A 14,667-nucleotide genomic window follows, 5' to 3' on the forward strand; every position below is an offset into this window, starting at 1 on the left:
ATGATGATGATGATGATGATGATGATGATGATGATGATGATGATGATGATGATATTGATGATATTGATGATAATGATATTGATGATTATGATGAGATGTGATGATGATGATGATGGTTTTGATGAACAAAAATTGATGAGTTGTTTATATAACGTATGCATACAAATAGATGTCAACTTCTTTTCTTGATGAAAGCATTCTATATAATATACATTTTAGGTGATGCATTTCTGTGCGCCATTTCCCTATCTGGTGCTGTTGGTGTTGTTGATCAGAGGAGTGACTCTAGATGGCGCTATCGATGGCATCAAGTTCTACATTATTCCAAGATGGGAGAAACTTGCAACATTCCAGGTAATGGATATGTTTTTACATAACACTGTGCCAACTACATGTCAAATGTGTTTACATTTGTTTGAGTCATTCTTGTTATCTCTAGCAGTGAAAATAAGACATGTAGGTTGATTCCTTTGAAGGAAAAACAGAGGCACAATGCTGCATTTATGCTGGTAGTAGCAGACTTGGCAATCAGCTCTGAGAAAAATTTAATGATGGTTCCCCCCCCCCCCCCCCGAAAGACCCTCAAGATTATTAAGATAATTGTTTTATGTGCATGATTGTTAAAGGTGATTTCTATAAAATTAATGCTTTTTAAAAAGACATATTTGTGGTTATTATGAGACATGTTGTGATTGTTGTACAATATATGATATAAATGGAGATATAATTGTCTGTATGCAGGTTTGGGGTGACGCAGCCTTACAGATTTTCTACAGCGTTGGCATGGCGTGGGGCGGTATAATCACCATGGCGTCATATAACGACTTCAAACACAACATTTATAGGTATGTATTGTTGTTGTCAGTTGGACACTGTGTAGCAATTTTAAATGCGTTTACAGGTGTGATAACTAGTTAATTGTTATCACAGTGTCGTATAATGGCTTTAAACACAATGACCGTGCGTCCGTATGTATGATTTGTAAGAGTGCTGTTTCAGCTTGAAAGGATAAGAGGCATGCTTGTCATCTTGATATATGTGTAGATCACTGACATAATGCAGTATTATTACATAATCTTTTATCATAAAAAAATATATATATTCGAGACCCTTAAGTCACTGTTTCAGGGAAAAACTATTCTGCTGCTATGCAAAATGGCTACATCGTTCTTGGAAAAAATAACTGTTGTCATGTTTTGTTTACTTAAAAAAAGATGTACATGACATAGTATAGATTTCCTCAAACAATAGATAGCCTGTATGATAGCTATTCTTTATAGCAGGAAGATTTAATGGGTAATGGCAGGAAAGCTTGTATGAACCACAAACATTGGCAGCTGGCATTTCTGCAAAACAGACCTTATGATTTTGTGTGGCTTATTTTTTAAATGAGAACTCAATGGGAAATAAAGCATTTCGTACCTGTGTAAAAACTAAAAATACACAGGATTTAAAAAAATAAAATAATAAGTAACAGTCAGCCATTCTGTTCTTAGTGTCCAGTTACCTTTAACCACCATGTTCAGTGACATCTTGGTTGATGGTTGAAATCTGATAATTTCCGTTAGTAATTATGCAGGTCAAATGTTGTTCCTTTTCAATGCATTTGATGGAATATTACACTGCTCTGAAGTCAGGCTGAGTGATGTGCCCCCATACGCTTCATGCCGATTATGATCTGCAGTTGAGTAACTGTGTCTTACAGCGTTTACTGTCTCATGATATCATGTTAATGCCAATCATAAGTGAATAAAGTGAACAATTTTGGCAGAGAATGATGTTTTCCCATGCAGAGGTAGGCTATGCCTTTTATCAGTGATAAAAAATCAAGATAGTAACATTTGCTGTCAAAAACTGAAAACTCGGTCAAGTTAGCGAAGTTCATTCTTGACCTTTAAGATAAGTTTTGCAAATGTGCCTAAGGCCACACCAAATTGATAACTTGTTCATCGGATTTTTTCCAAAAAATAATGGGGTGAGTGAGCGAAATAATAATAAAATTATTTGTTTTGCATTTAGCAAAAAAGAGGAGCGAGGGAAGAGCGAACAAATATATATAGTGATTTAACTCATTTTTGCTCACATTTTATTCACTTATTAACTAAACAATGATATTGTAAATAGTACAAGGATAACATCCAGTGAATGAATGATAACACTAAAAGATAATTCTATACAAATATTAGTTTTGAGATCAAACAAATGATATTTGAGATCAAGCAAATGTATTTCTTTAAACTATTTCATAAATGAGAGAACTCAAAACCACAGTTTCCCAGTTTTTTAAACCTTTTTGAAAAGTTTTTTTCAAAATATCCTATGCATGGCTAAGTTTAAGCCTGGACATAAGCGCCAATGGTCACAGCCACCTGCCTGCCCAAAGGCATATCCAAATCAATTAACTAGGTTTTCCACTTTTCCTTAAGAAAACTTGGTTTAAAATAAGTCTCTATTAAAATACATTGTCATATCTCATGCCATGGAAATGACTAGACAAGGTGACTTCAAAAATAACTCACAAAATGAATAAAGGCATTTGCAGTCAAATATAAACTACAGCTATCACTCTTGCTTTGACTACACGATTGGCTTGGTAGCCATCTAAGTTCTGGAATAGAATTTACAAAAAACCTACACTGTGTTGTAAACCATTTCAGCTGAAAATATGTCACAGAAAATTCCAGCCAGCGCCAGTTTGATTTTAGGCTTTCTCAGAATTTAACGCCTATCTTTTTTAAATTTGCAGATTTTTCTTAATTTTTTTAGATTATGTTTGTTCAAAATAGAAAACATAAACACTTTTACTTCTTTTGTACTGCAAATACTGATTGTGTCAATTTTCATATACAGCAAAAAAATATTTAAAAAAATACAAGAATATGCAATATTTTTCCATAGACAAAAACCAATCAGCATAAATAAGTAACACTTGAATGTTTTCCATATATAGATTAAATATACACATGAACATCTAAAAAATCTACAAACATTTATTCGCAACACAAAGTGTGATTAATACCTTTTTCCAATCACACAGTCTGGCACCATTTTTTTTTATCCTTTTTGACTAATATTTACAAAATATACACAATCCGGCTTGTTTGATGTTTTTGTGTGAATGGTAAAACTCATTGGATTGCATGAAGCACATATGAATGTCAGTCAGGTTAATTTTTTGCGTCATCCTACTGTCCACGAACATTGACTCATCAGCGACCAAGGCCTCCACTACAAGCACGCTCTTGTTGCCTCATCGCGACAGGAATTTCATGATCCGCTGAGTCGGAGGAATCTGAAATTTTAATAAGTATAATGTAGTATGCATTACTGAAACAGTTTGAAACAAACATGCATAAATCATTAAATGTATAATTATTTTTTAAGGAAACAAATAATACAAAAAATACATCATATTTGCTATATTAACAGCAAAACAACAAAGAAGTTAAAATACACACCTGAACGGTCATCCGAATTCCTGTCAAACATGTCCGAACCAAATTTAAACTTTGGATAATCACTGTCATTCACGATAAAATTAAGCACTTCTTGCCCAGTATATATACGTTTACATTTAGCCTGAGCCAAATTAAAACAAACACATTTGTCCAAAATTTAATCAAACTTTAAATGGTGGTAGAATTGTCATTTGTTGACATAATTTTCAAGAATCAGGAAGTGAAATGTTGCCAATTTAGTCTTGATCATCTAGACGCTTGTATCCAGGTCCATATTGTTCATTGATTCTAATTAGAGCGGCTGCATGAATGAGCCGGTGCTTTGATTATTGTTACAATCGAAAAACGCGGTTTTAAATGAAAGGCTACATTCTACTAAACAAATTAGCGCTCGTAAAAAAAAATAACTATTTTTTTTTAGATGGTGCGGGTGCAAGAGATAAAAAAATAATTTTTTTTTTTTTTCTCTGAAAAAATAGGTGCAGGAAATCCGATGAACAAGTTATTAATTTGGTGTGGCCTAAGTGCCCCTTCAATATTTTAAAAAGAGTTACAGACAGATTGTTTGAAATCATTCAGTAACTTAATTATACTGGTAGAATATAATGGCTTTTCACTGTGAACCTTGACTGAATGTGAAATTTAAACTAAACAAATAGTTGTGCCTTCTTGTACACCTTTTGTCAAGCAAGGCATGTATTTAAACAAAATTCATTATCATGAACGCCTTTGTTATCAAAGAGTGTCTTTGTGGATATGAAATGAAGGCTTTATCGTTATTAACAGCTGCTGTTTCAGGGCATCAAAAATCACTTTAACAGGCAAATTGAATCTTGCAAGGATTTTCTAGAAATTCAGGCATTTTATTGTATTGTATATTATGCCAGAGTCAGGTTTACAACCCACACATTTTAAATGAACATGAATCATCTATGAAGTCATAAAAGCATGGTTCTCATGTGATATCTCTAGGTCATATTTTGGAACAAAAAAAATGCTTTACCAATCTTCATTATCATTATTCAATTTATAAAGTCTGAGAGTCACAAAGACATGGCCCAATTTAAGTTGATGCAAGTATTAAAAAACATTCTCACCTCCTGGAAAACATTCTCACCTCCTGGAAATAGAATTTAATACCCTCTACAAAGTCATTTACTGCATAATATATTTTTATAGATATTTAACCACAATTACTGTAAATTCTATTTTCAGGGACGCTATGCTGGTACCCTTAATTAACTGCGGAACTAGCATCTTTGCCGGCTTTGTCATCTTTTCAATTCTTGGCTTCATGGCCCACGAGACCGGAAAATCAGTCGAGGATGTCGTTACACAAGGTAATTTTTGTGACATCATCTGAACAGAGGCATTTGACAGGAAAAAAGTTTAAATGCAAAGATAAAATTATGTTTACAAAAAATAGCCTACTAGCTTTCACAGGGTGTTACATTATTATTTCATTATTGAATAACATTGCAAATTTTCAAACAATATTATGTAATGTACCTTTTCTAACCTGAAAGCAAATGCATGGAAAACAATAAGAATAATAGTGTTCTTATATTGATCAGATGTTATTTAGAAAATATCTTTGCTTGAAAAATACCATCTGCTTGATGCATTATTAGATGTCAGGAAATGTGTTGTATAATCTATGAGTAATTAATCTCTGAATTCACTTGAAGACTGTTTTGTTCTTACATTATATATCTGAACCTGCATGCATTATCACATCTTGGAAATGCCAAGTCTTGTTACAGGAGACTTGACGATATTGCACATCTGGGAACTGTTACATTGTTCCTGATTTTGTTCTACATCCAGGGTTCTTAAATTATGAATATAGAAAAAAATCAGTCAGAAAAAAGAGAGTTTTATTTGCATCTGCATAATATTGCAAACAAGTAAAAGAGACTGGAGCCGTGCCAATGACATGCCTGAGCTAGTGCAAGATGATTATTGAATTTTACATCAGGCTGTGCAGACAAAATTAATGATAATTCTTTCAAGCCTTGATAAATATCTGTGTGCAACATTTTTTTAAATTTAATTTACATATTTTAGGAGTCTAAATGTGTACAGATTATTAATTACATTATAAATAGGAAACTTACAATGATTTGTACTATGATACCTGCCTAAATTTATTTATTTTATTACAGGGAAAAAATGCTAAGTCTGAATGTTAGATAGTTCAGAGAGAATTTCGATATTAGTTCCTGGCCTCACTGTAAGACATATACACAATGTCAAGAGGTAGTTTTCAAATGTATGAATAGAAACATTGAGGTTTATGCAAATTTTTAATAAATGAACCAACTGTCACTCTTCAGGACGTGGACTTGCATTTACGAACTACTCTTGGGCAGTGACCATGTTACTGGGGTATAAAATTATTGGTAGCATTGAAAAGTTTGAATTTTATATGAGATGATTTTAAGACTAAATTATCAGTGTCTCGTCCCAGGTCCGGGGCTCACGTATGTGGTAAACCCTGATGCTGTCTCCATGTTACCTGCTTAAAATTCTGTTTTTAAATGAAACCAGTTGTTATATTTCAGGTTCTGACACATGCTTTTTTGCATGCTGAAGGAAATTTTCCTTTTACATGTCCTCAACTTTTGTGGCAAATTTTTTTCAGCAATTCTTGTTTTTCAGGTCCCGGCCTCACGTTTGTAGCATACCCGGAGGCTGTGTCCATGTTGCCCATCTCGCCACTCTGGGCCGTCCTCTTCTTCCTCATGCTCTTCATCATTGGCCTTGACAGTCAGGTAACCATTGCAGCCACCTCTGCCCCCACCCCCCTCACATCATCTCTGGGCCTAACTAACAAACATGTGGAGGAAAAATATAAAACTGTTTTTAGTTGCAAAAAAATTCAGTTAGAATTGTAACTGAAAAGTTTTCTCTTCAGGAACTGTAAAAGCAAAATCCCACTATTCTCTTTTTTGAGAGACTTATGTTGTTTTTGAGAAAAAAAGTTTGTTTACTTTTATCTTTGAACAAAAAGGTCATATGATTTACCCAAATTGAAGATATTGTTTGATTTCCATGAAGTCTGCAGACCATAACCCATGTTTTGCTGCAATATGCTTTCACCAACAAAAATAAGGTCTTCTTTCAAAGCTAAATTTATTCAAACAATTTTCATTGCAACCATACAAACCTTACACAAACACTCACACTTTAATTAATATCCTCACCATTTTACACTCCCTGTAATTTATCAAGTTTGTTATGTAAACAAAATTCTCTTTAAAACTTGATTATTTCTAAAATGAGTGATAAGGTGTAGGGTTCGGTTTACAAGCACTTCTGTTTTTATGTACTTTACTGACTTTAAAATTTACATCCTGCAAATTGTTAAGAGTATTATTTTCAACTCAGATATTTTCAACTGTGTTTTATCTAAAATAGGTCAAGAATACACAATGTATACCCTGCACTCCAGAAAAAATATTCATTTTAAGTTCTTTAACTGGATTTATTTCTTTTTTACAATTCATCTTTTTAAGCTTGACGAAACTTTTGGCCAGAAAGCGTACTGCAGCAATGTGATTGGTTTTTCAGGTTTAATATGATTGGCTCTTGGATCAGGCTTGTGTATTTACTGTCACAAACAAATCTCCATTTCAAAATTTTATCTAGTTGTGAAATAGTGGGCAAACATTCGGAAGATATTAAAAGAATATGCAGCACGTTGTGAAATAAATTTATTTATAAATTTTAATATTGTACAAAATCAATTGTTTCTAAATAAATTACATTCTTTACAATACTTAAGCATTAGCATTTCGGCTGCAAGTTTGTCTTTAAAGTCTGATATAAAACATTTTGGAGGGTTGAAACACAAAATAAAGTGCGCATTTTTTGCTTTTTCTGAAGTGACTATGATATGAACATATATAAATTACACATTATATACTTTAATAAGTATTTTTTTGTATTATCTTAATGCATAATTCTACCGCTTATAGAATTAAACAAAACATGTATATATTTTTTTAAATATGTATTTAATGAAGTAAGGGTATGCCCGAAAATAAATTTTATTAATACGATAATAATTTGTAAAAATCTTGATAAACATTTTACTTGAAATGTTTGCAGTTGTACACAAGCATTATGCAAGAAGTAAAGGTCTAATGAATGTGTTAAGTGGTTTCATTTCAGCACTGTTGTGATGGGGCAAATGGGATCAATGAAACTTAAGTATTTAAAAAAAACAACACTTTATAAATTGTTTTTTCCCAAATTGTAATCATTTATTTTAACCGACTCTTTGTAATTTTCTTATATTCAAAAGTCTTAAAATGATGGACTTTTAATAACATTTTATCTCAAGATGCATATTATTATAAATATTTTTTGTTTAAGATTTTTTTAGGGATTTTTTTTTAATTTTAACATTTTCATTTGCCCTGCGAAAAAAAATGATGTATTAGATTTCAACTGTCCATGAATGATGGATGCTGAAAAATCACAAATGTTGTAATAGGTACAACGTTTGTGAGACAGTAAACGAATAAGGGTGCAACATTGCCGAAACTTGTGATATTCAGCTGATTATTTCCCAAGTTTCGGCAAGGTGAACAGTAAAACAGTAGATAAAATTATAAGAGGCTGGAATGTTTTGTTTTTCCAGGTTTAGTGAAACTGTAATGTCTGCAATCTTCATGTGAAAGGCCCTTAATTGGCTAAAACTAATTGACCTCCACATGTATGTGTATTCCACAACATAGTTATATTTGTATGTCTCATATTAAGACCCGATGTTCATTATTATTTTATTAAAATGTCCATTTTAGATCAGTAACTTCATTGGGGGCTAAATAAAATATCATCCCTCCATATCCATATCATATACAGTTTACTCTAGTAATATACAGTAGAAACCTTACATGCCCTTTCGTAAAACAGAAAACTAATTTTTAAAAGAAAATCTGACGACTTACTTCCAAGTGAAGAATTATTTCACCATGTAACTAATGATGCTCTATTCTTTTTACTTTTAAATATTACAGTATCAGTATCGCGACCATGTAAGGTAAGAAAAAAGGTGAATTAAAATAGGATCTGAAATTGACATTAACTCAGTTGAGTGACACAATCGAAATAGGGCTACGTTTAATATTGTAAGTAAATGAGCGAGTCGTTTTCCGTGTTGGAGACAAAAAATATTATTAAGGTAGGAGATTTCTTCCAATTTTAAAAGCACATGATTTTTTTTTTTCAGTGATGCTGAATTTTACCCGAGTAACCTAATTTAAGCACGGCCACATTAAGAGGTTAACTTTCATGATTGAAAGTTTATTCCTATAGTGTAAATTGATTTTATTTATTTGATTAAAACTTAATTGCTGATAGAACATGACGAGCGAGATGCCCCCTGGTGTGAAAAGATAAGTCACTAATATCACACATTACCGCACCTAATGCAGAGTTACGTTCTCTTGTTTCACACATCCGGTCTTTCTGCTTAGTAGACAGTCTGGTTTGACTTGTGTTGCTTGCTCATCATTTTAAGAATTAAGGTTGTGTCATTCTTTCAATTTGAATTTATATTTTTTATGAATGATTGGCCCAAATCTTATGTAGAAATTACCAAAATTTAACTAAATTTGGCCTTATATATAGCTTATTTTAGAAGAGCTGAAATGCAAAAAATATTTAATGTACTTTTCTTAATTAACTTTGACATCTATTCAAAATAATAATTATAAGAGATTTTAAAGACCATTAGAACAATTCAGATAAAAACAAGCAATTCGTGTAAATTTCCTTCGTAATGTAATGTTCATATATTAAAAATAAGTATTTAAACTTTTTATTTTATTTAATTAAATCTTAAGAAAAGATAATAACAATATAGGAAATATTAATTCATTTGGCATTCTTATGAAATTTCAAAGCCATCCAAAAGAATGGTTTGAAATTTTCAAGATAATTTTGAAGATTAATAAATGAACCACGATTTGACTAACTTCCTAAGCATTTCCTTAAATACATGGTCATTTATATATTCCTTTGAAGCTTTATGAAGAAAGCCTAACCGTGATATACAAAGTAACACTCGCTTCGTACTTAACTTCCTTTCAAGGGCTATTCAAAGGTCAAAATAATTTCTGCAATGCAGACGAAATTTTCGAAATGCCGTTTTCTGTTCAGTGCAGGGCAGGGCGCCCGGGCGGGCGTGTGTGAAGACGTCGGGCTCGCCACAGATGTTCCGTCATCATCATGACGACCATTATTCAACACGCCCAGTCCTTCAGTGGTACTAAGAAATAGTGTAGATATATACATAATGAGAAATCGTACATGCCTTGATATATTTCTGGTTTGCTTTCTTTGATGGTTTTATCATGAAAGAGAGAGGTTGCAATATTTGTCCGGAGAATCAAGCCTTGGAAAGTTTTTATATTGCATTTTATATTCACAGTTGATCTGCTAATAAACAGAATTATTTTTGGCCTTATTGTATGAATGGAAAATTACAATATCAAAAATTTACCTGGCTTGATTTTAATGAAACAGATCAATTATTGTACTTGAGCGTAGGAGGAAGTATCAGTCTGGGTTGGTTACTTTTTTTATACATATAATTATATACACAATAAATAGCATCCAAGACTGTTTTCATCTGTTGTCTGAACTTTAAGAACAATAAACCAAAACTAATGAGCACTGACTTGCATTTTCCTGGAATAGCTTGGAGGTGCACACACTTTGACGTAAAATGTGTTTTAAAATATAAACACTTTTATGGCCCCGAAGGTGGGCATATTAAAATCACACCATCCGTCCATACGTTCGTCCATTTTTCCATGCACAGGCTGTATTTAGTATAAACTAAATTTTCCTGTATAAATTAAAGATCTATCTTTCAGTATTTACTATAATTTTATGTACTTGTAAAGACACTAGCCTTATTATGTATATAATTATGTAACATAAGCTTTTATTGAACCATCCCAGCTTGACACTGCCACCTATGTGCATAGATGATTTTATGAATCAGTTCTTGTGTATTTTAATTGTTACTGTCTTGCAGAGTTGCTTTTCAAGAAGTTCTACTTTTATTCTATTTTAAAAGGTGGGGAGAGATAAGGTTAATAGTTGAATGTTGCTGTCAGAACACTTGACCATTGCTGTATAAGAGAATGTGTGAATATGGTTGCATGTGACTATATAAAATGTTACATGAAAGAAAGAATAGAATGTATATTTATTGGTATGGGTGAAAGAGTTATGGTGAAAGTGCATTAGCCATGTTTTCTGACAGATTCTCTGCACAGTGTTGCATCAATTATTTAAAATCTTGGAACAAAAATACGCTGGTTTCTGGTTTTCCTCCCTGACCTACCGGTACCCTTATGTTTAAGCTTGGACATTAATCTTTTTCAGGGGTTTTGATTTTTTTTCTTTGATTAATATTGTGGCCAAAAAACACCGAAAAAAACATTTTGTCCACTATAAGAAATAAGCCTTACATTTATACCACAATTTTCAACATTGTAAGCATAGGTAATATTGGTTAATCACAAAGTAACTGTTGATAAAAATCTGACCAAATCTTAAGGAGAGCATTATTTTAACCAGAAACCAGTATTTTTTGTCATGTTAAAAAGTAAGTAGAAAACCCCCAACTTAATAACTCTGCAGGATATTTTGTTTGAGATCTTTGTTTGCAGAAACTGTTGTTTTGTTGACTGACAAATATATCAAACATTCATTGCTATATAGTTACATTGGTATTATCCATGGCCATCATAATATTGTGTAAATTACATGTAATACCCAACTGTATGACATAAATGTTTGTTCCTATTTGTGTAGTTTCAAAACAAGATATTCTGGTTATATCTTAAAATCATATTGTTCATAAACTCATTGAAAGTCATATCATGTCATTATCATAATATGTCCTGACTGATTTGCTTAAAAAAGTAGATTGCTGAGTATTAATATAATGGTACTCATTTCTTTCGACTGTTAAACGGCAAAGTGTAAAAGCTGAATGATCTTTTGTCAGATATTGATATAGCAGTTTATACTGAAATGATTGATTTTTAAGATTACTGACTGAATATTGAGTTAAAAAGAAGTTTCCTGTAAAATTGTAATAATTTTTAAAAAGAATTTGCAATAACATTTCAAACTTTCTGTGGTCCTTCTATTTTTTTACTTCAAGGACAATCTCGTGCAACCTGCTATGCTTTTTTTTTGTAAATTTTGCTAAAGCTGATCATGCATCCTTAAGCAAGTAATGATGCATGTTTAAAGAATAAGCAGGAATATTTATTCAGATTTCCAAAACAGATTACCAAAATAGAGGTATCTATAAAGGCATTGTATGTTGCACTATGGCATGCCATCTAAATACACAATGTGAGTATTTTTCTGGTACCGCCACGTTTTGTTTGTGAGAGTCATATAAACAAACGTATCTACTGATGCACTGACATTTTTTTTCTGTGTATTTTCTAGTTTGGAATGTTTGAGACATGCCTCAGTGCAATTATTGATGAGTACCCGAATGTGCTGAGGAAACGTCGCGTTATGGTGGCTGCCATCGCATGCTTTGCTGAGTTCCTGCTGGGTCTGCCGCTGATTACAGAAGTACGTGGCTGGTTTGTTCACTTAGTTGCTGTAACTTCGATTTCCAACTGAATGTTGGTCTATACACAGTGATTTAACATCATAAGTAATAAGCTTTTTCATTAGTATTTTGGATTCTTCTCGGCCAGATATAAATTTGTTTTACTTATTATTATTACTTCCACATGAACAATGATACAAACAAAAACGTAGGACAACTGCATATGTGTTAGGCATGCTCATACAGACGCCCAGTAAAATCATTCAGTAGCTAAAGAGAGGAAGTGGGGCGAGCAAATGTTGTGTAAATTTCAACACTTTTGTCACATTTCCTTGCTTAAGATACTGGACGGTTTTTGGTTAGCATGTACCTACATATAATACCAAATTTCTATGCAGTCATCTTGCTTTTTCTTTCGTCACATTGCACAGTATCTGGGTAGAAAAAATGAATGAAAATTGACCTTGTCTAGCTGAAAATTGTCTATGTGATGTTTTAATGATGTGGTATGTACGTCATGCTTCAAGTCAACACATAACATCAACAGTTATTCAAAATTATATATATTTAAACCTTTTGAAAACCAATTTGTTTTCTTTGCTGAATTTTATGTGCAATTCATGCCTATCAAGAAAGTTTCTGTCAGTGTCAACAGAATTGTACAATAAACTTTCAACTTTCAAATTTGACTTTTACAGGGAGGAATCTACATCCTACAAGTGATTGACTGGTACTGTGCAAGCTTTTCACTCATGCTGATCTCACTCTGTGAAGTGATTGCTATTGCATGGGTATATGGTAGGTGGACACTTATTGCATTCCCAATAACATCAGTGAAAAGAGTTTGTTGATCATGTTGTCTACTGTCGAAGAATTCAACATTTTTTATTTTTTAAGGTCGACTTGTAACATTATACAATTTTTTCTTTGCAAAACAACAAAAATACCACGGCCTGAAAGATAGTTTAAACTTTAACTATGTTCAGTATTTGTTGATATTTTGAAATTCCTTTTACTTACTGCCTGAAATTGTTTCAGTGTAGATTTTGTGTCACCTGAATGAAGCATAGTATTGTGTAACCACACAGGGATAATGTTGTCTGCCCTTAATAAAGCATAGTACTATGTAACCACACAAGGATAATGTTGTCTTCAGTTGCCATACATCTGCGCTGTTATTTGCTCTTTAATTGTAAACAAAACAACATACTTTGTCCACTCTCTAACTTGTGTTTGATTACAATTATCTTTTTTCCGTATTTCAGGGGTAGATCGGTTCTACAAGGATATAGAGCTGATGATTGGTTATCAGCCATCCAGGCTGTGGAGCTATATGTGGAGATTTGTCACCCCAACGGTCATTCTGGTGAGTTGGATATTAGTTAAGTGACACTCGTTGTCACCTCAACGGCCATTCTGGTGAGTTGGATATAAGTTAAGTGACACGCGTTGTCACCCCAACAGCCATTCTGGTTAGTTGGATATTAGTTAAGTGACACTCGTTGTCACCCCAACGGCCATTCTGGTGAGTTGGATATTAGTTTAACGACACTCGTTTGATTAAACTTGAGTGCCCAAGTACTGGTGTTCTTTTAAGCCATAAGAACAGTGACCCTGTGGGACTAGAATCAAAGGAGGCTAGCACATGGTATATTATAAAAACTATGAGACCAAGAACACATTGTACTAAAAAAAACACCTTAATTGTCTTCAAGATTTTTATATGTCCTGATGTCAAAATTTAACTGATATACACCATCTTCACCATGTGCCAGCCACATATGGCTTGAAGTACAACCTCTTGGTTAAGAGGCAAATACCACATTGCATTTGTATTAATAGATTTGTACAGTTACACCATTGCAAAATTTTGGTTAGGTGTTCGAAAATGCTCAGATTTCAATGTAGAAAAAACTTGATTAAAGGGAGACTACTAGAAATTCTTTGTAACCCAAGTCCATATGCAACTCTTAGCAAGCTTTGTATGAATATTCAATCTCCAGTTTTAATTTTGTCACCCTGCATGAATAAATAATGAAGTATATTCTAAATGCTTGTTTTTTAGTTTATATGGTTGTTCAGCATCATTACCTTGGGCCCAGTGACTTATGGAGACAAAGCATATCCCCAGTGGGCAGTGACGTTTGGATGGTGCCTGGGCTCCATATCCATCATCCCCATCCCCACGTATATGGCCTTCGCCATTTGGCAAGAAGAGGGTACCTTCTGGGAGGTAAGGACATTTTCATGATGTTACATGTAGTGTTTTTATTGTTAAGAGAATACTTATCTGAATGCTAGTGTATCGATATGGGCGTGTTCATTGGTCTTTTGGGTTACATTATATTTAATGCTGTTTCAGATTTTAAGAATGAGATACATGTATGTGGGATTCAGTTGTCAAATTGAACTTGAATTGTTGTTTATTGATTACTTAATACAGTATTGCAATTAACTATTTATGTGCTGTGTACCATTGTTATTTCAATACATTTTATTATTTATGTACGTGTGTTGTACTATTTAATAACCTTTGCAGTTTTCACGATTCAATAAAATTTGTCAAAACTTTTCACACATTTTTCTGCCTGCCGATATTCAATGATT

General features: G+C 32.9%; 1 protein-coding gene across 3 annotated transcripts in view; it reads left to right on the forward strand.

The window, feature by feature from the left end:
- LOC128228991 (sodium- and chloride-dependent glycine transporter 1-like) overlaps positions 1-14,667 on the forward strand; it is a 38,702-nt gene that overhangs the window by 17,466 nt on the left and 6,569 nt on the right. For all 3 annotated transcript variants that reach the window (XR_008260017.1, XM_052940601.1, XM_052940602.1), the window contains exons 6-13: positions 220-354; positions 742-845; positions 4,674-4,798; positions 6,120-6,232; positions 11,949-12,080; positions 12,759-12,858; positions 13,326-13,426; positions 14,126-14,293. Coding sequence is in view for 2 of the 3 variants with exons in the window: in XM_052940601.1 (XP_052796561.1) it covers positions 220-354; positions 742-845; positions 4,674-4,798; positions 6,120-6,232; positions 11,949-12,080; positions 12,759-12,858; positions 13,326-13,426; positions 14,126-14,293 (978 nt within the window). In the remaining variant the exon portion in view is untranslated. The remainder of the gene's footprint in view (positions 1-219; positions 355-741; positions 846-4,673; positions 4,799-6,119; positions 6,233-11,948; positions 12,081-12,758; positions 12,859-13,325; positions 13,427-14,125; positions 14,294-14,667) is intronic.

This window comes from Mya arenaria, chromosome 3 (genome assembly GCF_026914265.1).
Source record: "Mya arenaria isolate MELC-2E11 chromosome 3, ASM2691426v1".
In the NCBI taxonomy this organism is placed as follows: domain Eukaryota; kingdom Metazoa; phylum Mollusca; class Bivalvia; order Myida; family Myidae; genus Mya; species Mya arenaria.